The sequence below is a fragment of the Lipophrys pholis genome (genome assembly GCF_963383615.2).
Source record: "Lipophrys pholis genome assembly, chromosome: 4".
Lineage (NCBI taxonomy): Eukaryota > Metazoa > Chordata > Actinopteri > Blenniiformes > Blenniidae > Lipophrys > Lipophrys pholis.
In genome coordinates, this window is record NC_137637.1 from 29595063 (window position 1) to 29620437 (window position 25375).

Genomic DNA, 25375 nt, shown 5'->3' on the forward strand with positions numbered 1-25375 from the left:
ACATGTTTAAAATATTTTAATGTTTGTTGTTAGTAGTTTTGTTGCTTTGATGGTTTTTAAGAATTTACCATAATTTCGTCTCTGCTTAAGCCTGCAAAATAAAAAACAACAACCCTCATTTGACATCGGATCCAAAATAACACACCTCCACAATAGCTCAGGGTGAATGCATGTTTTAATCAGCAAACGGATCCTCTGGTTTGGCTTAAACACACTGAATGAGTCAAGTGATTTATTTTTTTTCTTCTTCACTGAACAATCTCAAATCTGTCTGCTGTAACAGCGCTGCAGCGCTCAGCGTAATGCGAATTTCAATATTCAATCCATAGCTGGATGAAGCTGATATAGTCAGGAGCTTTGCATTCAATTTCTCTTGATTTCACCGATTGTACGGGATGTTTAGAAACTGAATAACATAATCAGCATCTCGTCTATTTTGGAAAGCCCTTCGTGCATGGTGTCTGCAAAAAATATAAGGTAACACGTCAGCCTTTGCGTTCTTCTCATGAATTTTCCACCAGTAGTCAGAGGAATATAATATCACGAGTGTGAGCGGTCAGGATGAATAGGGAGTCCATTTTCAGGGATTAAACAGCAAAGTGTCACAGCAACGAGAAGCCTCCATGTACTTAATCGCCTCTTGAGTGCAAAACCAACATTAATTTGCATCTTAGAGGGATGTTCACACTTGTCACATTTGGGGCGATTACAATGAACCCTGGTGGGACTGCTGCATTCGTCGAAACGTGAATGTGGCCATATAAACCATGTTGTGCACCAAACAAGTGGACTGCTTACAAAACAAACTCTGGTACAGTTTAATCAAAGTCCGAATGTGGCACATAAAAAACGAGCTCAAAAAGAAGTGAACGTAACACAATATGGGCTTCAATGTGGGCTTGTTATTGGAAATACAGTGTAACCATCATACAAACAAAACAGTTTTCTCTCATTTGCTTTCTGCTTTGGTCCAATAAATGTAATCATGAACACTGTGTGTGTTGTTGACGTTTTCTCTGCTGCATTTCAAGCATAGCAACATTCCTATTCATGGGCCCTGTTCTTTTTCCACCACTAAATAATTGTGATTTCACCTGAAGTGGGGCATTACAAAGGAACTGAATATGCATTAGCCAAAAATGTTCCCATTTCCAATGATAATTCAGCAACTCAGATCATGATGCCTTCAAATATTAATGCACTTCAGGAGCACGTTCTATTCTCTCTGATGAAAACTCTGGATCGGGAGGGGTCATCTTTATGTGAGAGCATTTAAATTGAAGGCAGAAAAACACAAGCAATGTATCACCACAATGTAAGTGTCCATTTAAGAGGCATAATGGAGCAGGAAAGATATTTGTACACATCATTCAGCTGAGGAATTAATTCATTTTCTGCAACAGACATTATACAGCCGGGCGAACACAATGCGGTCTTTCTCAGTCCTTTCTGTAATGCTGGAATGACCTAAATTTCTTTTAATGTTCTCCGTCACTCTCACAGAGGATGCATCATTTGTCTGTAGGCCACAGCCAGCACCGCTGCAGCTTAGGTGGAGAAAGTCGGCCTCCTGGCTATTCTGACCACATTATATGTGTTTAGTCCGGGAGCATCAAAACCAGGGGATAAACCCCGCTTGTCAAACAGGTAGAAGTTGAACAACTGACCATCCTGGGCTTCGAGGGACACTGAGGCTGTGCCAACTCGTAAAACGCAAGGGTACTCTGTTTCAAACACCACCCTGAACACCCGCTCAACCAAGTAGTTGAGCTTTATTGTCCTGTACTTCTCTGGGATGAGCTCTTCGATCTGAGGACCAAATTGCTGCATGATCAAAACTCCATCTGTTCCAACTTTGATCTCATAGAAAGTGATGTTACTGTACGTGTAAAAGCCGATGTAAGGGTCCGGATTCGGAGGAGCAAAGAGGACCTTCTTGGCATCCCTGAACGCTTTTTCTATGGCTGGCACGATGTAATTGTAAGCCTTTGTGACCACATCCTGGCTCTGGGGCCGACTGCCTGCCATGAGCACCACGAGGCCGAGCTTCAGTCTGGGAACCAGGGAGAAAGTGGCGGAGTAGCCATCCAGGTCACCGTCTTTACGCAGCAACTCATAACCCCTCAGTTCATTCACTTCCCATGGCGTTCCAGTACGGTTGGCAAAATAGTCCTTGTCGCACTTGAAGAGCGGCGTGAGCATGATCTTCACAGAGTCTGGCTCCAGCAGCTTGCGGTGATAGGAGCCGAGCAGCATCATGGCGAGCTTGGCGAGGTCTGCCGCTGTGGAGAACATCTGACCCGAGGGCCGGTACCAGCCCAGGTCATAGAGCGGGGCTGGTTTTCCATTGGAGTAGACTCCCACCGCCAGTTGGCTTTGCAGGCCTGGAGTCAGATCGAAGCCGGTGTCCTCCATCCCCAGACGGTCCAAGATGTTGTCGGTGACCCATCGCTGGTAATCCACTCCTGCCACTCTCTCCGCCATCACATGAGCAAGCAGAGAGAAGGCCAAATTACTGTAGTGACATCTAAAAGGAATTAAAGGAGAAAAGCAGATAGAGTTTTGAAGAAAAGCAGCAAAAAAAACCCCAACTTCAGTTGTTTCAAATAAACTGTTTAGTATTGTGTGGCAGAAGTCATTGATCAAAGGTCTTTTCTTGAACTGAATGCTGGTGTAATGGAAGGATGACTAATTGTACCACTGTGTGGTGAATATAAAAATACGGGACTGATTAGCCAGTCGCGAGGTGGTTCTCATAACTACTTAACTTAAGTTGCTTTTGACTAAACACATGACATACTATACCTATACAGACATAGATCAATACACCTTCTCAAGTCAACATAATGGTCATCACTACTCTCTTAAATGTAAAAAACAATAAGGAAAAAACAGCATTAATACAAGTATAAAACTACAGCAACAAGGTTAGTCCAGCTCTATGAGAACACTTAAAATGGGAAACAGCTTGTTTGAACTTGCTGGTCTTTCTATCTTTTTGACAGGGTGTAGCAATTTGACCCCCACCAGAGCTCAGTTCAATGTAGTATCTGAGATTTCATTTTCAACAAAAGAAAATAATTGAAAACCTATAGTTTTACCAATGTATTTGAAGGCCCATAGTGTGTATAAAGGCGCTAATTTCAACCTCCTCCCCCCAGAAGTAGAGATGTCTCTCTCAGGATATGTTTCTATGTTAATCAGACGGTTTTGGGGAACTCTATATTACATGTAGAGGTGCTATTAGTCAAATACTTTCCATCAAATTAACCAAACGTTTCTTTTTTCAAAAAGGCTGTGGGTTCAGCTGAGGGCTGCTCTTTTGCAGACCACAATTTGTGAAATACATTTTCTTAGAGTTCTTTATAAATAAATGTCTACATCATTAGAATCATGTATAAGCAAAGAAGCCCAATTCTCAATTTTTGAATAATGCAGGACTTATTATACTCTGAACATGTGCAGTTTATAAAGCTGAAGTCAGTAAATTGGTTGGGTATTTCTTACCTGGTTCCTGGATCTGCAACAAGGACATCATCTTGCAGCAGGTTGATTGCAGACTGTGTTTTTCCTTTCCACAGCAGATTTGTGGCCCGGAGTCTCCTGGGCAAACCTGGATCAAAATGGTAAAATGATGGTCAAATGCTGAATGCCTCATCATTCTTCCACTGTCTGTGCTTCATGGAAAGATCTTGTCACCTTTCACTTCTGCCTGATGGTAAATGTATGTGTCATTTCACAAGACTTTTATCACGATACCCTGATGACGAACAGATATTTTATGAAGTTTTTTTTTATTGTCTTGTCTGTGTTTTTCATCTCCTACTTCTAAATTATGAAGCAGACTGAAACTCTGAAACAATTTTTTTTTAGGTAAATATGAGTCTCCATGGAAATCTTCTAATTGTTTTGATTACAAACAACAAAGATGCTCCATGTTTGATATCGCTGCCTTTCCTCTGCTGCATGATACTGTTTATATTATCGACGGCGCCTTGATGACCGTGCATACAAAGTCATTTATGACTTACGATGGAATAAGTGGAGTTTGCATAAACATCCAGTAATATTTTTAATGATGTCTGGAGTCTTTTTGCATACTCATTCCCGTCCCTGTCTTGTTCAACAGCTAAGGCGTAACTGTTATATGAGAATAGTTTTTGATTTAGAAACAGGCAGAGATTGATTGTGGTAAAGCAAGTCCACCACTTCATGAAGATATTACAGGGAATCGTAATCTGTTACTATTTTCTAGGAGCTTGCTGAACACGGGTATGAACTGAATCACTGTTTAACTGAGAAAACAATGACCAATGTGAATGATGTGAATTTTTAATCTAAAGGTGGGTGGCATTGACAACTTTTAAAATCAGTCAAATTTTAATAAAAAAAAAAAATCTGAAAAATTCTATGAACTTTCAATATTTTGGCATTCGTGCTTAAAAGATCCGCTCATGGTTTTCTCTTGTGGTCTTTTTTAAAATGAAAAAAAAAAGACCTTTTATTGTTACAATGCTGACTTTAATTTCAGAATTTCGACTTTTTTTATCTACTGTGGCAGTCGCACACTTGAAAAGAGAAGAACGTCAGTCAACTTTGAGATTAAAGTAATAATTCTGAAAAAGAGAACCAAACATAATTCTGAAGGAAAAGAAAATTGGATTTTGTGGGGAAAAAAAGAGAAGAAGACTTTTTTAGAGTTGATAAAGTGAGAATCTTTTAGGTAGGCCTTTATCCCTTATATCCATACATCCCTTTCTGATTAATTCGGCCTCAAAGCTATTTAGCAGCAGTTCGCTGCTTCATCACACGAGGAGGGTGTCCGGAGCTCAGGGATCATTGAAGGCAGCTCGCTGGAATCGTACCTGAGAGCTGGCTGGCCATCCTGCGCAGGGTGACGGAGGAGGAGCGGATCTGAACCTCCCCGCTGTCTAGAAATATCAGGCCATCTGTCACATACTTCAGCTCAGAGTCTCGCGTCTTCCCCAGAGGGTTTTTGATTGTGAAGTTCTCCACGTACTTCTCCAGAGGGTCGTCGAGGGACCCGATCTTCCCGTCTTCCCACAGTTTGTACAGCATCAGTGTTGGGAAGATTTTGGACAGGCTGGCGATTCTGAAAGAGCGATAACAACACAACGTGCTGAAAATTAATCAAGGGTTAAATACACAACAAATATGTAACACAGGAATTGTTACGAGATGATTCAATATGTCATCCGTTGTAGGATCAAAGCTTTTTTCTTATTCTTTTGTGTTTTGTGTGACAACTCGAGTGTTTTTGTGCTTCTCGGGCTCTGTCTGTATTCTCACTTTATTCCCAATGTTCATTCATTCATTCATTTTCTTCCGCTTATCCGTTTCCGGGTCGCAGGGGTGACAGTCTGAGCACCGTCACCCAGATCACAATGCACCATTCCCAATGTTCCCAGCTGCCATTGTTCCTGTGATATTGTTTTATTTCATTTCCCTCAAGCTCCCTTTTTCTTTTTCATTTGTGCAATGTGAACTTATGATGATTCTGTGGACTGCACCACTCGGTGCTTTTTATTTTTTTTGTGACACGTTATCTCCTCGAGAGTCTGGTTGCTTTTCCCTCCAGTTGGATCTTTGTTATACTTCTTGTTCTCACGGTCACTCCTGGTGATTGATTTCACTTTATTCTTAACTTGGATTTTATTATACTACTTTTGTAAATTCTGTTGTGGTGTGCACCATTTATATCAAACTTTGTTCTGTTTGAAATGTACCTGTGTTTTCTTTTTGTTTTTTGTCCCAGCATGCATATCTTCCAGGTAAATTCAAAGTTGATCCGAGTAACCATTTTAATTGTTATGAGAGTGATTTCTTCTTGGAGCCATGAGAGAGGACACAGTCGGAAAATGTGTACTATGTTAAGTCACGGACATATATCAACCTACATGCTGCACCATCAAATAAACCACATAAAAATACTGAATATGTATATAATTTGTTTTGACAGGATGGTGGTCGTCAGTTCAAGAGCAATTCAGATGCTTGCTCTTCAGTTGATGCTCGAGTTATAGTTTATAATAAACAGTGGAACATCTTGTCTGTATCTCTAGCCATATTGTTTCCTGCTTAAACAATAGAGCAACCCAGACAAGTATCCTCTCCAGCCTCTCCCAGACCAAAAGAAATATATTTTCTCACCTGCAGGCCCCAGCTGATTTGACCACATGGATCTGCTCAGTTGAATTGATTTGAACTGTTATTCTGACACAATAATATTCTGGGAAAAGCACTTCTTGCCTCCTTCCAGAGAGTTTCGTGATCGAAGCCAGTGTCATCTGAGTTCAAAGCCTGGAGAAACGGCCAGCATGACGTGATATGACTGCCAATGGTCAGTTCAAAGGTGAACCGACACAGCCCAACTTCCAGCACCTTCGGCATCGATGTTGCATCAAAATTTGTAGTCTGAACAAATCTGTTGTGTAAAAACAACAAGCCATTTTTGGAGCTTGGTTATGTGCCGGAATGTTTTTTTCCGTGTTGATGAGGAAAACAGACCATTAATCAGTATAGCGTGAGCATTTCTTTTATTGATTTAGTGATCTTTGAAATGGATAAGTTTGTAAATAGATTTAGTGTTGCATTTGATCTTGTCTTCCGATAAGGATAGCTGAGGTGTGGAGGACATGCACCACAGGGGTTTACAGTTAGTTTGTGCATCAGCCTCTTCACATGTGAGTCCTTGTTGTTTTCATTTGAGAAAATTATATTTCCTCTCCGCATATGGAGTAAGAGTCTTGAAGTAACCTGGGGCCTTATTCATCAAAACTGTACAGTCTTAGTTAAAGGTCAACTGAGTTACGTCTCAATTCCAGCTCTCACCTACGGACGTAAACTTTGGGTTATGACTAGAAGAATGAATTAACAGACTGAAACGTCAGATCAGAGAAAATTCAACAGAGGAAGCCCGTCTCCTGGTGGTCTCCACGGCCTTGAGTTAATTAACTTTGTCTCTCTCTGCTGTTGTCTCTGCTCTGTCCTTTCTCTGTCTGCCTTCTTGCAGGAGATAAAAGTTCACGAACTGCAGTTTCTTGCACAAGTCACTTCCAACACACTCACTATTTTACTCCAACTGGTGAAGAGTCCAATCCTCTGGGAGGAAGTGGAAATTGAGTCACTACTCAACATTCAGAGGAGACATTTGAGGCGGTATGGACCCCTGAGCCTGGGATTAAGATGCTTTCTGTTAACTTCCTGAAAGAGATCCACGCTTGCTCTAGGCAAGGTCAACTGGAACAAATCCCTGATCTTGAGAGCCGGCTTGAGAGGAAATACCTCATGGTTGGCGTGGGTAAGCTTAGGGACTCCCAGGACACTTGCACATCAGTGCTTCAGTGCTCTCCAATTTGCCAATCCAGCCCCATGTGGACGGGGTCTTCGAGGCAAATTCCCCCAAACGTGTAGAAGATGATATCATGTGTCATTATTGATTTATATCTCTTGTTGAGGTTTTATTCTAACAAATGCACGAGTAGTTTTCTGGTGTCCTTTTAAAATTTCTGTAGATTTTAGATATGATGCTACTTTATTCACAACGCACACATACCTGTACAATATAGACACAAAGGAAAAACAACCACACACGTTGATTGTGCACGCATAGAAAAACTGCTTCTGCACATCTTGTGCCATCAAAAAATAATTACCAGGGAGCATGAAGAACATCATTGGAGCAGGATGGAGTCAATAGATCGATGAATAGACTAAACACAGTGTTCTGAAAGAAGACAGCAGTTTCATCTCATTGACAGACAAGCTTGAACTTTACTTTTATCTAAATTGTGTAAGCACCACTAATTTTCCACTTGTAACGATTAAGGTGAAGTGATGTTCATACTCTGAGGGGCCGGTAGTGTTGTGCTGAGATTTCTCAGCATTTCTTTTCTTTCTTTTTGCATAAGAAATAAGCAACAGACAGAATATAAAGGGACACACTGCTTACACATTTACATCTCTATGGTAATTACATGACAGTCTATTGGAACGTGCAGCTTGTATTAAATCAGCTTTGCTTACTGTACTGAACAAACCTGCCGTTATTCCGAACCACAGAATCAATGTCTTTGTCAGACCTTTTGGAACAACCTGTGAGCAGTGTCAAAGCACTTTTCAAAATGTTCAATAAATCCTTCAATACTCACTTTGAAATGCAAATTTCTTCTAAATGCTACACATCTATTCTGAAGTACACAGAAGATTGTGGACAGCTGCTGTGATTGTCAGCAAATTTTATGTGGGAATTGACTGAAAACCATTTCATGAAACCATTTATCAAATTTGCAATTGATTTAAATTTACGTTTTGGGAAAATACAATAAACACTGCAATTAACTATCCAAGAATAAAAGAACATAAAGAACAGAATTTGAGAAGCACAGAGGAGTCAATAAACAGTCATCTTTTGTGGCTTTGGAGGAACTTTCTAAAGCAGGAGAGAATAACCTCTAATCATGTCATCCGGCTCTTCTGTGATGGAATTTGACATCTTTCATCTGAAAGTCTGGCTTAACAGGCTCAAGCAGAGGAGTTTGAGATAAGGATGTTCATCAAGCAAGGAAAGTTTGATAAAAAGACATGATCACATTGCTTCTGTTAAGGTGGCGACACGCTGTGCCAGTTCGTCGGTCTCAAATGAAAGACGGGCAATCTGCCATTGTGACCACCGACAGCATGCGTTTATACTCTGAAAGTGTAAGAAAGCCAACGGTGGCGGATTCACCACACCGCACAGCTACCACGTACAGCTACTCACCCACCACTCAAAGTACAGCTGAATACGATGCGACGATCAATACACCTAAATAATTTGACATATTGAAATGAAGGTCAAAAATGGAAAAGATAACACTGGTGTGGTCCTGCAATAGAAACTACAGCATTCTCCAATTTCTATAATACCTCATATACTAAAGGTTTGTGCATATAAAAACATGCACAACCTCCTGCGGGCACATTCGTGTGAAAGCCGGTCGACTGAGAATCACGTCTGACAGATGCACAAAACATCACGATAAAGCTTTCTTGCCGTTGCGCGTGTGGAAGTCACCTCTGATTCGATGGTTTACATTTCATGGTAAAACATGATTCCATTCCCAGGCGTCTGAAATCTGCTAGTGCGTCAAGCAATGAACTTATAAGATGGCTGAATTTGTCCAGTCTGAATCCACATTTGGTAAAACTCAGCTTATGCTTCACTGAGTTGAGAAACACCATGCCTCTTTGAATTACTTGAGATAAGGACATAAGAGAAGCTACAAAAAAAAAAAGAAAAAAAGTTGGTCATGAGATTCTTGCGCAGTGTTGCACTCTCAGTTTGTGAGCTTTTGTCTGCAGTGCGGATGACCGTGAATGTCATTTGGTTTGGTTCGTAACAAAGAGATGGATGCATACTGACAGTGTGGTCAGTGTTTTCACACAAGGTTACACACACATGCAATGTCACATTCTGTATAAAACAGTAAGAAGATGGACATTTTGAAATATTAGCAACAATTAGTGACGTTTCAGTGGGCTTGTTACTCATTTACTATTGCCATCAAGAAAAACAAGTTGTAGAGGTGAAGAGCTGCTGCAGCGTTTACCTCCACTGAAAAGCAGGTGTGTTAATATTTCACTTAAAATCTGTTGACTCTGTGTGTTATATTATAGATTAATAAAAGTTGTTATTGAGTCCCCTTCATCAGAAGACGGGAAACATGGCTATAGTGCACAAACTGATTAAATAAAAGTTGGTAATAAACTAAACACATGACTGCATGTTGGTGAGCTTATTGTAAGTGCAAAGTCAAACTGACGTGAGCGTTTGGCCTAATAACCGTTATTTTGTATTTTCTTTTTAATACCACATAATCTGATGACTTGGCTGGATGGTTAATGCCGTTGCCTCACAGGAGGTTACTGGATCGAATCCGCAGGGTGCCAGACTTACTTTGAGGATTTCACATGTTTCCCCCTGTGACCGTGCAGGTTTTTTTTTTTCTTTACACAGGCTTCTTCCCACAATCCACAGACATACTTGATATTTCATGACTCTACATCGGCTGCTATCGTGATTGTCCATATGTGTGAATCGTGTGATCAATTTCTGTTTGAAGCAGGTAAAGAAGATGAAGCTCCCTTTTCTCTGCCAGTGATTATTCTAAAACAACAAGACTGGTTGCAATTTCCCAGGGCATCACCAGTCAATAGGCAATAAACCCGACATTGAAATTGTGGCAATCTGCGATTCTGGTGTGAGCAGGTCATCACTGCCTGTCTTGTTCTATCAGTATTGATCCCTCTTGGTGTGACTGAGAGAAAATTGTCTGAGGCGCACTGCAGCATGGGGGTAATTACTCAGGTTGTGTATTAATTTGACAAGTTAAGCACAGCTCATTAAAGTGAGTTATCCTGCTATTCTTCTTTGATGAAGGAGTAAATACCCTCAATTGCACAGGATGCCTGTTTTTACTGCGATAATTTAGATGATTTTTTTTTGTGTACATTTACATGTCTTTCTTATAAATCATTTATTTTTATTTGTTTTTCAGATGTATTCTGAATACTCATATTTAATTATTCTGCTCCTACCACAATAAACTGACAGAACGAAGTAATAAGATGGTTCTTTATTGCGTTTTAATACACTGTGAGCATTGATCCAGCAGTAAAATCAACTCAATCCGATTCTGTGCAGAACAGTTATTCTTCTTGAGGTGTTCTGGTTGTGATGAATAAACATCACAACACTATGTTTATCTTATGATGGGAACACTCTGCTCCCACTGATGCACAGGATACTGTGTGTTTAAACATGGTTTTTTCCCCCTTTTTTTTTTTAATCAAAGGACAAATTGACAAAATGAGTAGATTCATGAGTAATCATCATTGAGAGAAAGACACTGAGTCTTCAGCACTGTTTCAGGGATGTTTGCTTTTCCACTCATTGTTTTTCAAATAGTTTTTCAATTTCAATATTTATCAATTCCAATGTTTCTGAAGTCAATATACTCAAATTTAGACACTTTTATGCCAGGTCTCAAGACATTTTTCTGATTTAATCTAATGGTGTGGTGGTTAGCACTGTTGCCTTTTCAGTGAGAAAATCACCAGTTTGAATCCAGGATTGGCGGTGGTTCGATGCAAGACTCATATGTTCTCTGTACTCCAGTTAACTCACAGAGCTAAATATTTTTGGATTTGCTTCTGCTAAAAAAAAAAAAAAAAAAAAGTCGTTTCATTATACATATTGAGCTGTTATTTTTCAAACTAATTTCTAATCTTTCTTTGTGCTTTTAAATCATTATCTTCTCTGTGTCTTCAATTACTTATACATATCTTTGTGTTGTTTCTGTTTTGTTTTGATACCCAGGTTTGTTGGTGTGATGCACTTTGAGTTGCCTTGTTATTAAATAGGTTTGTTTTGTAATAAAGGAAGTTGCCGTTATTTGAGAGTCCGCCCCTTTGGCCCTAATGAGAGACTTCAAATCAGCACTCAGCATTCATGTTGGGAAATTCAACAGCACTACAGCTCCATCATACCAAAGGAACATTTATAATGTACCAGACCGTGCATCTCTATAGATGCATGCAAATATTAATGAACTTCGTTTTGCTTATGATGGAAAATGTAATACAAATTTGCACCAATGGCCTAATGGTTAAAGCAGAGTAGTGGCCGAACTGCTGTCTAACCGTCACCGCTAGAGCCCTGCTTCCCGCTGCTTATCACTTTGAATCACCTTGAACTTTTATGGACACAGATCGGTGATGTGTCTTTTTGTGCAGCACTCACCTGTAGATTGTGTACTCGTTGGGCGCAGCAGAGAGCGGGTCGCTGCCGTTCCGCCGTCCAAAGTTACCGGTCCATAAAACGGTGTCATTCAAGATGACGATGGCCGAGAGAGAGGGAAGGCTGATGGGGTTGATGCTCTGTCGGAGCATAACGTCCACCTGGGGGACACAGAGCGGGTTCGAGGAGTCCAAGTGAAGACACAGTATGTCCAGTTTCAGAAGATTTGATGTAAAGGAAGAATATTGAACACACCATACATTTAATACAAAAACAGACATACTAATGATGATTGTTCTCAGAGGATGTGTGAAAAAAAAAAAAGAGTTAACGTTGTGTTCACATAGTGTAACTCAACAGTTAGCTGAGTAACTTTCCAGATTTTCATACTTCTAATTCATACTTCCACTACACACTTTAAAGAAACATGTTGCATATTGACATATTGTCATAAGCATATGAAATCTGTGATATATAAAAAAAAAAAAAATGTATACGTACGACCAGACAGATTTTTTCCGCCTGTGAACAATCCAGGAATACAGCAATCCACCTCCTACTACATAATCCCTGACACTGGGTTGAATTTGGGCAGAGCGTTTGTATGATTTCCTGGTGCATGTGTGGCTTTTCTCAGGGAACTCATGTTCTTTACACTCGGGAAAGAAATGGTCTCCATGTCGGTGTGAGTGTGTGTGATTGTCTGTTTCTCTGTGTTTGCCCTGTGACGGACTGGGGGACCAGAGTAATTTAGGATGAAATGCAGCCATCCTGAATAGATGGATGCAAATGTTTATGTTTATGAATATTTCCAATACCGCTGCACTGCAAATTGAGCATTTAATTTGAGGAACAATCACATGAAGCTATGCTTGCAAGGTTTGTTTCCTTGATAACATGGTATTTGTGGTAAAAGCGGCACCGTCTGTTACACTGACTTTTTTGTGTTGTTTTATTTTGATTTTAATTTAACAACCGTATCAAATTAAATATCAAACAATTTCGACAGAATGACCCATCGGCAGCAGACACACAGAGCAGCGCTCAGGGTGGATAGATTTTGGATGTACTCGGTCCACATTTATTCTCATTTGTTTGGCTCCTTGATACTTGTAATACGTCTCTCAGAATAATTCCCATTGGTTAGATTGGCTTGATAAGCTCTGGTCAAGAGAAAACACTATATTGTTGTTGTGAAGGAAAATACTGTTCTTAAAGGATCATTATACACTGATTACATTTATGTTGATATCGGTCAAGAGGCAGGAATTACAACAGCACAGGTCTTTGCCTCAATTAAATTCAACCAGTGTTGTGTCTCCTATTGTCCTCTCAGCTCGATGTTTTGTGTTTGTCCGCTGCAGAGATGAAAGATGGCTTCTATTAAGGCGATGAAAGGTTAAAAACTATTATTTCTCAGCTTTTGCCCAATCACTCACATTCTGATGCTGATATGTGTGCGTTCCCTCAGTTGAAGTAGTGTGCACATAGTACTCTACATTTCCAGGTTCTCCCACGAGTGCTCCAGTGCAGCTCCTTGAATGTAGGAACTCAATCTTTCACTCAGACCGACTCTCATCTTTTTCTATCCACCATATCTTTAATCTCCTTCTGTCAACTGCACCGACATTTGGCGTCAAGGATTACCAGTGAGCCAGTAAATTTTCCCCGGACTTGAGTGGATATGATGGCGTAAGAAAAAACAACAACGCACACATAGATTTCAATCTGTGCACTATGCTCTTCTCTCACCTTTTCCAGAGCCTCTTTCAGACTTGGGATGGGATGCTCCAGAGGAAGAGGCTCAGGGTAGCGGGGACACATCATCTCTGATTTGGAATTACGACGCATGGCTTCGTCTGGTTGGTGGTTTGCAAATAACAAAAGATGAAGAAAAGGCAGAAAAAGGACAGGGGGGGGGTGTAGAACATTGTGTTCCCACTGCTGTTTGAGAAATTGGTGTAGCAACGGCACAAAGGCAGGCATATTTTGATGTGAATAGGTTGAATTTCCATTAAATGATTTTGCTTCCCGATGAGATCCATTGATTCCATGGGATACGCTCTGACGAGGTGTATGATATGCAAGCCACTCATAGAAACAAATGTGGTCTGTTCGTGCCGTGAACTGTGTGAACACAGCTTTTTCAATATGATTCACTGCAGCTTTCTGCCACTATCAACCTCGTTTCTTCGAAAGATCTACAATACATGAAATACAATACAGAAAAAGAAAGGCATCCGTGAATGTTAGAGAACAAAAATCAGACCCAGCAGGGACGTCTGGTGTGCATTTTCTCAAAAAGGTTAAGTAATATATAGAAACTTAAAAAAATAAATAAAAAAAACAACTTCTGCAGGGTTTGTGGGGATTTAAATGTTTTTTTTCTGTGTGATGATTATGACGTCTGGAAACCCTACGAGGTACTGCATTTTCGGTGTCGCCATGTAATTAAATCAAGCTGATCAAAAGCACCACTTGTGCTTAACTATGCCCGTGTTACAATGTCACCTTAATCTTTCATTTTTAAAGAAAACTTGCATTATTAAAAGTTCCTGTTCTTTTGGCCTCTTTCTTGGCCCAACAACTGTTTGCTGAGACGAAGACTGAGGACACACTTTCTAGTCAGCCAATGCCTCATCTAATAATAACAAGATAATGACCATACGATTATAGCTCATCTGTCTTTTTATCTCTTAATTGTGAGACCTCCACAATTAAGAAACGCCTCCAGCCGGATCTGATAAGAAAGAATTGTCACAGTTGTGGCTGAAAACTAAGAGTTTTGCATGATTGTCCCAAACAGGAAGGAGCCTGCAGTTAATAGATGGCACATATTCACAGTCACAGATGTGTTGTATTATTTGATCGGGGAATCTCTTTGTAAATATCACATTTTTGGCAATCTCATGTGAGTCAACACAACGAAGTGGAAAACGTAGAATCTCTAAAAACCTTCGATAGAAAAAAAACCCTAATGTTTTTATCAACAGTTTGTTTTTTCTCTCTGAAGTTTAAAAAATAAATAAATAAACGCCTGAAACTTGTGAAAGTCACAGCTCACAGTCAAAGTGGGGTGAGATTAATCACAACGCCTCAGTGGGTCAAACCTTCACCTGTTACTGAGAGTGGGGCTCACTCACCTGGCGGTAGTTTTGGCTGCTGGTATTGCCAGAAAAAGCATCCAGTCATGACCACTGAGAGAATGAGGAAGAACACCAAGCCCAGCTGGCTGCAATTCACCTTCATCTTGTTGGTTTTAGTGAGTCCTTCAAATTTCACAACCGCAGGAGCGGCCACAGCAGGAGAAGCAGCAGGAGAAGCAGCGGGAGAAGCAGCAGGAGAAGGAGAAGGAGAAGGAGAAGGAGCAGGAACAGGAGCAGGAGTTGGCTTTGGGAGACAAGTGTGTGACAACACGCAGTAGGTTAGTTCACCAAGTTGAAAACTTTTGAGTTTGTGCACTCTTCAACACAGTCTCTAATAGCAAAGGACAAAAATTTTCACTTCAAGTTGAGTTTAATCCCATAAAAGAGCTCAGATTCTGTTCGCTTGATCATTATTAACTTGACACCTCTCAGAGTTAATGGTACTCACCACCTGATGCTTCACAGGTCAGAGCAGGATTACCAGTGACACAGAAACCTTCTTTACACTCACTTCACATCCCAAAACACGAACTGAAAATTGGCTCAACTTTGTAAGCGATCACTACACATTAAAGGCAGTAAATAATGTCCCGTGGACGTTTTCCTGAGCAGGAGAAAGGCACAGACACGGACTCCCATCTCTGATTTTTCACTGACTGCGCTGTAATCCCGGGCCGTCGGCACTCCCGTCCCTCACAATTCAATTTCCTCCCTGGCAGCCATAGGCTGTTGACATCATAATCCCCAGATTTACTCCACCAAAGCAGCCGGGGAAATCTTAATCCCTAATCCCCACGAATCAATTCACTTCAGTCCAGCTTCTCCCTTCAGTGAGTTGCACGGGCCGATAAAGATGGCTCTCGCTCAGCCGGCACGGGTTGCATCGGGGCGTTACGGTGCACCTTTTAGCCAGAGCATGAGCTGGACAGTGAGCTCACTTGGATGAGGGTCAACCGGGTGAGGATTGAGAGACAATTTGGGATCCTGAGAGGGGTTTAGAAAATGACCAGGCAAAACATGCACCAGTTTCTTTATGAGTGAGACTCACAACTAAAATCACCAAATCACACAAACACAGTAAGAATGGTCTCACAGCACTGAAGTTATACGTTCACGATAATCAACTACCATATGTATATACTGTACGTATGATTAAAACCATGGTTACATTTTGAAATATGCACATCATGCTTCAAGACTAAAGACTTGTTGTTAAACCTGTTCATCACATCCGGCACTAAAAGTGGATTAAATCCTCTTTAACATGAGTTCATGAAGATTTCACGGACAGATCGTGCCACAGTGGCACATGTATCCTTTGATTGTTTCTCGTAATCTTTTGATGTCTTGTGAGATTCATCTGACTGTATCTATGACCACATATCATTTTAGTTCAGTAATATAGTCCATTTGATGAGCGGAGAAAAAAAAAAAACTATGAGTGAAACTTACTCCGCCGTTTGAGTGGGTCCTTCAGTTTGAAAGATACCTACCTCCCTTCATGTTTCAGTAAACCTTTAGATAACCTTTAGATAACCCCGAGATATGTAGGCTGCAGGTGATATGAAATGTCTCATTTGTAACTATTCCTGCTTCTTTGAGTGACTCGATATGCATGCATTCTTGTGCAGAAAAGTTGCACTGCATTAATAAACAAGGCAAGCGAGATAACTTGCTGATTTAAGTAAAAAATGACATACGGCAATTTAAAGCAGCTTTGTAAGACAAATTTTAGTTCAGACTCCAAATAACAGTGACTGTTGTGCTCTCACCAAGGTTTATATTTTGGGAGAAATGTTTTTTGTGTATATATGGAGCATTTACACCTCACTGGAAGAGATTTTGCAAACCGGAAGTGATTGCGCAACCCGGAAGTGGTGCTATAAAACCGGAAGTGGCCATTTATTAACCGGAAGTACCCATGTGCCACGTGTCTGGTGCAAATGTTTTTAGCCAATGTTTGCATCGTTCTCCAGCTCTTTTTGTTGGCCTTCTCCCATGCAAAGGAAGTTCCTGTGAGTACAATGAACTTCTAGAATTGTGTTTGTTTGTTTGTTTTCAGACAGTGAAACTGTTTGTTTTGTAGTGTTTTTCTAGATTCACAAAATATTAAGTACCCAAATAAATTTCATGCACTTGAGGATCCTGAGTCGAGGAGTTTGTTGGGGAAAAGGTTTGGCTGCTTGGAAAGATAGCCCAAGACAGACTCCAAAAACACAGTAATGACAAAACTTTGTTTCTGTGCAAAAAAGTACAAGAACAACATAAACATTTTTTACATTTTGCATACTTTGTATAAAGGATCTAACATAATGATTCACTGATGCACATTTTCTGCAGCGTTCATCATGCATGAGGTCACAAATTGCACCCTGACAATATTAAAGGATTTCTCATTTAATTTTGAGAGCATGAAGATTTCAGCAAGTATTGGACTTTAGTTAGCAGTTACTTTTATTGAAAAAAAAAAAAAAAAATGCATTTGATGTTTTCATATAATGTCCCCTTTGTAATTTTTTGAATATTGTTTGGTCCACATGTCGCATGTTTAATATGTCTGCTTGAAAGTAAAGTACAACTTTAACTAAAGTTTTTTTTATGAATTGCTGAGCTGAAATTTTACTTTTCTTTTCATAAATAAAAGTCCTTCTTTAAATGAAGTTAACGTTCCTGCCTGATTTCCAAAAGCTTTTGTTGTGGGCTTTTGAGAGTGGATTTATTTTTCTCATTCTTTGAATGGGTGTGATTTTGAAATTCGTTCAACAATCATCCATAATTATCCATGTTTACCATGGATAATAGAATTTCAAGGCTTTCTGTAACATTGTGGTTATTATTACCTCAAAATGATTTTTCCAGACAAGCTATCATCACTAGAAGTTGTTTGATTTGACCCATCATCTTCTAGTAGACAGTTTATATAAAGACCAGAGTGCTTTCTGTTCATCAGCGGGTACATCCAGCGACTGTTTAATCACTGGATATTACTGGCTGAAATAGTTTGTCCAAAGCTCCGTAATGTGTTTTGATGATTATAGGTATGATGATGCGATGTGGAAAGTGTGAAAGCAGGCAAAGACTGATCCTGGTTGCATAACCTGTGATGGCTGGAGAGTACAGCAGCTGGCCCATTTTACCAGGATACACACACACACACACGCACACACACACACACACACACACACACACACACACACACACACGCATGTACACATACACATGCACACACACCAGCAAAGCACAGTAATGTGTTTTTACTTAAATGTACATTTTCAGCACTTTCCACTTAGTTCATATTTGTGTGCGTGCGTGAGCTGCCTTTACCTGTGCCTGAACCCCGTCCACAGGGGTTTCTCTCAGAACTTTACTCCCCACCTTGCCCATGTTTTCACTGCTCCAGAGCTGTCGCACCAAACAAAGAGAAAGAAAAGTGTTATTGCTTCAGCACAAAAGCTCCACTGTTTTATTACTCAGGCATGTCAGATTTGGAGGAATAAAATGCTTGCAAAGATGAGCTGGAGCAGCTTTAAGTGTTGCAACACGGTGACATAACAGAGGAACAAATACTACAAGATTTGTACTGAAGATGTTTTTTGGAATGATTTTTCTTGGAGTGACTGTTTAATATCCAGTGACAGCTGGGCTGTGTACGCCTTTGAGATACTACAGTCTGGATAATCCACACTGTCCGCAAACCCGATGGAGAGCTCCCACCGCCCCCCCACCCCCCCTACTTGACCACCAACAGCTGTAGGAGCTCAGCAGCAACCGCAGTGTACAGTGTGTGGAGCAGTGACCGACAGACACACACTAAAATGTGAAAAGATGACAGGGGCGGGGAAAGCGAAGAACTCCTGCTGCATGTCAGACAAATATTTCACAGTGAGATGACCTTCTCCTGCAGTGGGGCCGGGAGGGAAGGGCAAAACGCTGCAGATCCCGTGCTCACACTGTGTCTTTGAACACAAACATCAATCAGAGCAAACGCATCATTTTTGACATGGACAAGACCAAAGAAAGGTTTGTGTTTTTTACAGCGCAGGCTTCGTGAGGACTGCGTCACCACAAGAGGGAACACAACAGAGAGCACAAACACACTATCAGAAGAGGTCTCCAGGAGACAGTCGCTTATTTTCCTCAACTATACAAAGAGGGCAGTTTCTACATTCAAGTTACTGTGTTTAATGGGTGGTTTCTGAAAGATGAAAGAACCAGCTTTCTACTCAAGAGATGGACTTAGAAAAGATAGAGAAGGAAATGGAAAAAGCAAAAGCGACGGCCACTACATTACATGGAATGACATAAGCTCACATTTCAGATTAAAGGACAGCCTGCAACCTTGTTCTATTATAATTCAAATAGTCCTTTGGGTTTGTGCCAGGAAAAAACTCTTTCCAGGACATCTATGTGCTCAAGATATTGAAAGATACCTTTTGATAGTGAAACTCACATTTGAATAGCAGATTTTTTATATTTTGTAGAGTTTTTTTGTGTCATTTGTATAAGTTAGCAATGCAGAGCCTGTGAGTATCACATACTAAAGACAGAATCCATGAATGTCACCCATAAGACTTGTTTCACTACAAACTACTATCTGTTTTGTCTGTTTATCTATTAATTTTAATGTTGATCTATTCCTTGAGTTTGACGATAAACAACTTTACAATATTTTGTAGTGACTTGGTAATACGTGAACTGGTTTAACACTGGTATACCCACCAAATGTTGTTCTTCATTGTCTTAAAGGTAAATCACAATTTATTTTCTTTAAGAGGAAAATACTCGTAGAACAGGCATACTGAGAACTGCAAAAAATCTGAACTAGCAAGAGTCACAAATATGAAATAGTGTATATATTATATAACATAGTATATACCATTTTGTAGTTTGGCTGGTGGTAATGTGACTTATACTGTATCAAGAGGCAACTGATACATAAAAATTTACTGGTCTATACCACCTGGGACCTCTAGATGGCACTGTATGGCAACATAATGTAGCTACAGTACCACAGAAAAACCTTCATCACTAATGACAGTACCAGGAACATTTTTCAGAAAAGAAATAGCTACACAGCAGAATATAAATTAAGAAACATATATTAGAAAACAAAGATCCTAAAGTGTAACAGAGGCTTGTGAGGGACTGAAGAACAACAGATAAATCGTCCCCATTATGGGAAAAACAAAGGTCAGGACATGTATACATGTATACCATACTACAAGTATACTCAAAACAATTTCAAAAGTACATAAGAACTTTTTTTTTTTTTTTTTTGCCCCGACGACTTGTGGAGAATGAGCGGGGGGAAAAAGAGTGTTGCCAGTCTATTTTCACAGAAGAGAACACATTTCGCTGCTCAGCAGGTTACGTACAGTATGGACCTTAGAAATACAGTAACTCTCGGATAGGTTTTTTTTTTTTTTTTTTTTTATGGATTACTTCACCCACAAATTTTTGTTAATGCTTAGAGTCAATAAAAAAAAAGCCTAAACAGTTTGTCAACCCTGGTGAAGGAAAGGGTCTATAACTATTCAGTAATTCAACCAAGTGCTGAGGAGGCAGTGTGAAATATAACATGAGCATGTGATTCAATACTTGGCACTTTTCGTTGCTTTTTGCAGTTTTCATGCCACTGATTTAGCATGGCAGATTCCCAATAACCCAAGAGCATGTGTAGCCTTAATTTCTGTCTATTCATGGCACATAGCACTGACAGAAATACCTCAGAACAACGGATGAGAGCGACGCATAAAGTGCCAAAGAGCAGAGAATTGAATGTCAGTTGATGCTGTGGAGCTGATGTATCAGGCTTCCTGTCCTCCAAACAAACAAGTGCTGCACTTTCTCTCCTGAAATGACCCAATTTTGTGGTGGTTAATTTCGATATTAAAGACTTTAATCGACTCCGTGATACAGAGATTTATTTTCAATATGGGACGACTGATAGACTTCGGCACCTTTAAATGTGAGACAAAACAAAGAAAGCAAGAAGAAATCTAAAATATTCATTGGTGAAAATTGTGTTTTTATTGTTTTTCATTATGGCAAAATGGAAATATTAAAATTTATCAACACTATTTAAACCGATCCCGGGATGTTTACCTTTGTAGGAATAATTGGAGTTATTAGGAAATAAACTGCCTCAGAAATACCAGTAAAGGAACTTGTTTTGCACATTTTTCACTGTTGCTCTATGCATTAACTGTTTTATTTTCACTATTTTCTCTTTCTTCTCAAAATGTATAGGAGTTCTGATTATTTTTCAAATTTCTGTTTATATATATAAAAATTTTTTTTTCCTTTTTAATTCAAGGTCTGAGCTTTTTTCAAAGCAGCAGGTTATAAAAGGCCCTGCTGCCTTGTGTGAGTCATCCAATAATTCACATCATGAATAACACTGATATTTTCATACCAGAGGGAGGTTTTATGTATTCTTAGGAGGATGCAGTACTATCCAGCTCACACAGTGAACGCTGCACAGGATAATTAATCGGCTTGATATACTGGGTGAGAACAAAAGGTGTATTAGTTGCATGTCCTTATATCCTCCTCAACGTTTCAGTCATGTGATAAATTGCAGAAACACTGCAGAATTTCCGCTTGACTAATTCACTTGAAGGACATTTGCTATTTTTTTTTTATAAACGCCGCCTGACAGTCAAATATTATTCAGACTTTAAAGCAGGGAAACACAATGCAGCGGCAGCACAAAGGAATACAGTAAAAGTGTGAGTGAGTCGTGTGTGTGCACCTGATGATTGTCAATCTTCAAAATACGTTCCAAGCAATAATTGAATCCGCAAAGACGTTTTCGCGCGGAACAAATTTAAGAAGTCCATGCTTATAGGTTTTGAAGGTGACGCGCTCGCACTTTGAGGTGAACACTGGATTATGCGCGTTCATTCCCTAACAAAGCACGAGGGAGGGAGCGAGATTGCAGTTTGCCCTACATCTCTTGGTCTCCAGACCAATTAAAACTTCATCAGATATTCCTCAACAAGCCAAAGCCTGACCTCGCACTTCAGTGCTTACATAATGCCAGGGGATAGTGAGCTGATAAAAAAAACAACATACAGCTGCATTATTATATTTCAGAGGGACATTTTCATGTTCAAAGTCCGTCCCATGAGGCACAAGAAGGATGTTTTTTTTATTAGTCTGCTGCTCAGGTTGACCACTTGGGGAAACAAACATCTTTCACCTGACTGAACAGCTTTTGTTGGAACCCTCCACCAATAGCTGCGTCATCATTTGAACCCCGCTGACATCGGTCGAAGACAGACGGGAAGAAACTGTGTTCATCAGTCTGTGTCGGTGTCAATAATAACGCAAGCAAAAAATTATTTCCTCATTTCCAATCAAATGTATTTTTAATCATTTGTTTGCATCAAATCACATGAAACAAATATTTTGTTTCCTATTTGTAAACAATGTGAATAAGGGGCTGCACAGCGGTTTTGTGGTTAGAACTTCTCATCTGAATCCCGCTTGGTTTGGGAGTCATACATACATACATATTTATATACATGCATACTAAGTTTTTCTTCTCACAGTGCAAATAATGTGTTTGGGGTTAATGGGCTTCTATTAATGTGTTACTGTCTGTCCCTCTCCCCGTGACCTCTCCAAGATGTTCAGAGCATTTGCCTATAATTAGCTGGGACTGGCTACAATGGATTAAGCGGCATAGAAGCTGTATTTTTAGAAGAATGATGATTACGCAGCCCAGGGACATACTTCAGTTCTTCCAAATTGCTCTCTTTGTTATGTTAATTGTTAGTATGGTGAGGCTGGAGGAACATTTGCATACTCTTGTCATACCCTAAAATGCTGGTCCAGCAACTGCATCATGATTGATTATAGATGGCTCTTAAAGCACCAGTGACATTTTAATCGTCCTCGTGACATAAGTGACATGTTGGCTCTCTGGATCACAGACATAATTCCAGCACTGAGAAGTGGCCCCGCTGGCAATTTAGTGGCTCCTAAGTTCTTCAAAGCCACTTGTACGACTTGTGAAGGGCGGCACCATTATAAGACTTTAACAACAAGGCTAATCGTTCTTATTTAAGGGATAGAGGACAAAACTCTACACATCTTCACGCTGAAGTGACAGGGCAGCTCTCGCATAAAACATTACAAAACATTACATGCACAAACTGCACTCAACAACATACAAGGTAATTCAACATGTGGCGAATTGGAGATGGCAGCTTGCCAAAGTTAAACAATAAGTATTTATGTTTTAGTTAGTCAGGCCTTGAAAATACTAGTTTCAGTTCAGGAAAAGATGAATTTCAACTCAACTCTGTCAAGTTTGTGAATAAATAACTAGAACAATCATGATGGACAGCTCAGCAGAAATGGACATATCTCACTCAAACAAAAGAATCCAACAGAAAACAAACTGGTATTTGCGGATGAGTATCACGACTGGCTAACAAGATACTTGTTACACTGACAGTAATAAAGCTACATTATATGCTATTTTAATAGTATTCTGATATTTGGCCAATAAATCTTTCAAACTGATGGACAAATAAAATGTTTCCCTGTTTGCTAAAAATGGGATGGAATGTGAAATAAACAACATATTTGTCATAATTTAATTCGAGTTGAGAAGTTAATTGCAATTAGAGTTTAAAGGGACGTATCTGATAAATGAGTCTGGGCTTAAATGCTGCAGTAAAGAGACACGTATTTGTGCTGCATGGCCGAAGTTATTGCCATTGAATCTAATTTGCTCTCAGGTTATTTGATTTGGAAACTGGCTCGACACAAAAAAAAACAAAAAAACACACCTGCTGTGAATATGCTGAATAAAAAAAACCCAAACAAAATGTAATTACTATGAATGTGTGGTTAAATGTGCTGACATTAGTAACCTGACTCAATGGAGCAATTGGCTTGAAATGTTTAGACGAGTATAAAGCTGTTCTTTATGACCTTATGCGTCATGAGAATCATTTTGTATAATGTTGTAATATCATACTGGATAATTTCACTCTGTGTTCACCATGTGCTCTACTCTTGAACCTCCATCTATGAAATCTGCTGCTGCAATAGCCTCATTTCATTAATTGCATGATGTCCACTAGCATTCACACAGATTTTCTCTTTTTATGCCATTCATGAGGAAACGTTATACCTCAAAAAACTGAAGAAAATGTGATTTATCATATTAGTTCCTAATTTTAACGAAGGTCATTCATGCTTTTATTTCATCTCGGTTAGATTATTGTAATGTTTTAACAGATGTTCATCACAAATCCTATTGTCCACCAGTGCAGAATGCTGCAGTGTTTCTATCAAAACATTACAGAACAACACATCCGTCCTGTTTTAGCGTGCCATCACTGGCTGCGCGGTCATTTCAGGATTAACTTTAAAATTGTACTCATTACCTCTGCAAGATCTGCTTAGCTTGGCCCCAGATTACATTTCCGAACTGTTTCACCACAACATGTGCACAACCTGAAATCCACAGCAGGGAACCAGTTGACAATCTCCTCTGGATGAAACAAAAACTAAACCAAACCAAGCTTTTTGAAACTGACGCTGTGAGCATAGCAAAGCTCCAGTCTTGTTCTGCTTTGACAGTTTTATCTAATTTATTGTTTTTATTTACAGTCTTCCTTCATACTCTGTCCTTTCTGTGTCACAAAACTTTGGCAAGTGCGATACACATCAACATTATTGGTACTTTTTTCAAATCAGGACTTCTTTGTTATGACCTCATTCCCACACTGGGCTGACTAATGTAATCATTATTACAAGATTGTATTTCTGGTGACATGAATAGTCTTGATTTCAGATTACAATGTGATCATTTAGAATGAAACACTAACCACTGTAATTTCTTGCAATCTGTTGCCATTAGTATAGTGTATTAAGTGTAGCAAACTATGGTCGCGGCCGAAATTGCTGGAGCTTGACAATACATTCAGCTTTTGAGGATGTAAACAAGTCTCCCCCACGACCACGGACAAAATCCATTATTCATGAGCCATAAGAAATGCAGAAACCTCAGGAATGAAGTGCGGCGCCATTTGCACAAAGCATCTAGGATGCAGGCTGTGGGAAAACACGTTACATAAGCCGCAGTGTACCCAGCGGTGCAATTCCGGGCCATGAAGCATCCTACATTTGATTAAGTCCTTGCACACTTACCTCAAGTTCTGAATCTATTAAATGCCTCCCCACTCCTCTTTATCAAGGATGATGAGACAAAAAGTACTCCGTTTTTCTGCTGTCTGCCTGTGGGAACTCGGCAGGGTATTCTGACAGATGTTAGTATCATGGTTATGGCTAAATCCTGCTTGTATCAAACCCAGCATTCTGGATTAACCATCCTAGCCAATGGCCACATCTGCCATGGCACAAAAATAGTTGCCCTGTCACTGTGTGTGGCGCGCTTCTCGTGAGT

The 25375-nt window shown here is 39.8% G+C and overlaps 1 protein-coding gene across 3 annotated transcripts; it reads right to left on the minus strand.

Annotated features, from left to right (window-relative positions):
- Window positions 1–158: 158 nt before the first annotated feature.
- Window positions 159–25375, minus strand: lactbl1b (lactamase, beta-like 1b). 3 transcript variants are annotated; one of them, XM_080461263.1, is made up of 8 exons: window positions 25120–25375; window positions 18271–18348; window positions 14944–15190; window positions 13553–13659; window positions 11804–11961; window positions 4866–5113; window positions 3508–3613; window positions 159–2527 (listed from the first exon to the last, which is right to left on the minus strand). In XM_080461263.1, the coding sequence occupies exons 2-8, from the start codon at window positions 18328–18330 to the stop codon at window positions 1549–1551; spliced, it is 1905 nt and encodes a 634-aa protein (XP_080317389.1). In that variant the 5' UTR covers window positions 18331–18348; window positions 25120–25375; the 3' UTR covers window positions 159–1548. The 3 variants fall into 3 exon arrangements, with proteins under 3 accessions (XP_080317389.1, XP_080317391.1, XP_080317390.1); XM_080461265.1 differs by having other exon boundaries at window positions 14944–15069; window positions 25120–25351; XM_080461264.1 differs by lacking the exons at window positions 18271–18348; window positions 25120–25375 and adding an exon at window positions 15395–15641.

Coding starts and splice junctions, on each gene's coding strand:
- lactbl1b (XM_080461263.1), bottom strand. CDS start 18,330: ATGGGCAAGGTGGGGAGTAAAGTTCTGAGAGAAACCCCTGTGGACGGG. Junction 15,191..18,270: donor TGGACGGGGTTCAGGCACAG/GTAAAGGCAGCT, acceptor TGTCTCCCAAAG/CCAACTCCTGCTCCTGTTCC. Junction 2,528..3,507: donor GTTGCAGATCCAGGAACCAG/GTAAGAAATACC, acceptor AATTCCTTTTAG/ATGTCACTACAGTAATTTGG.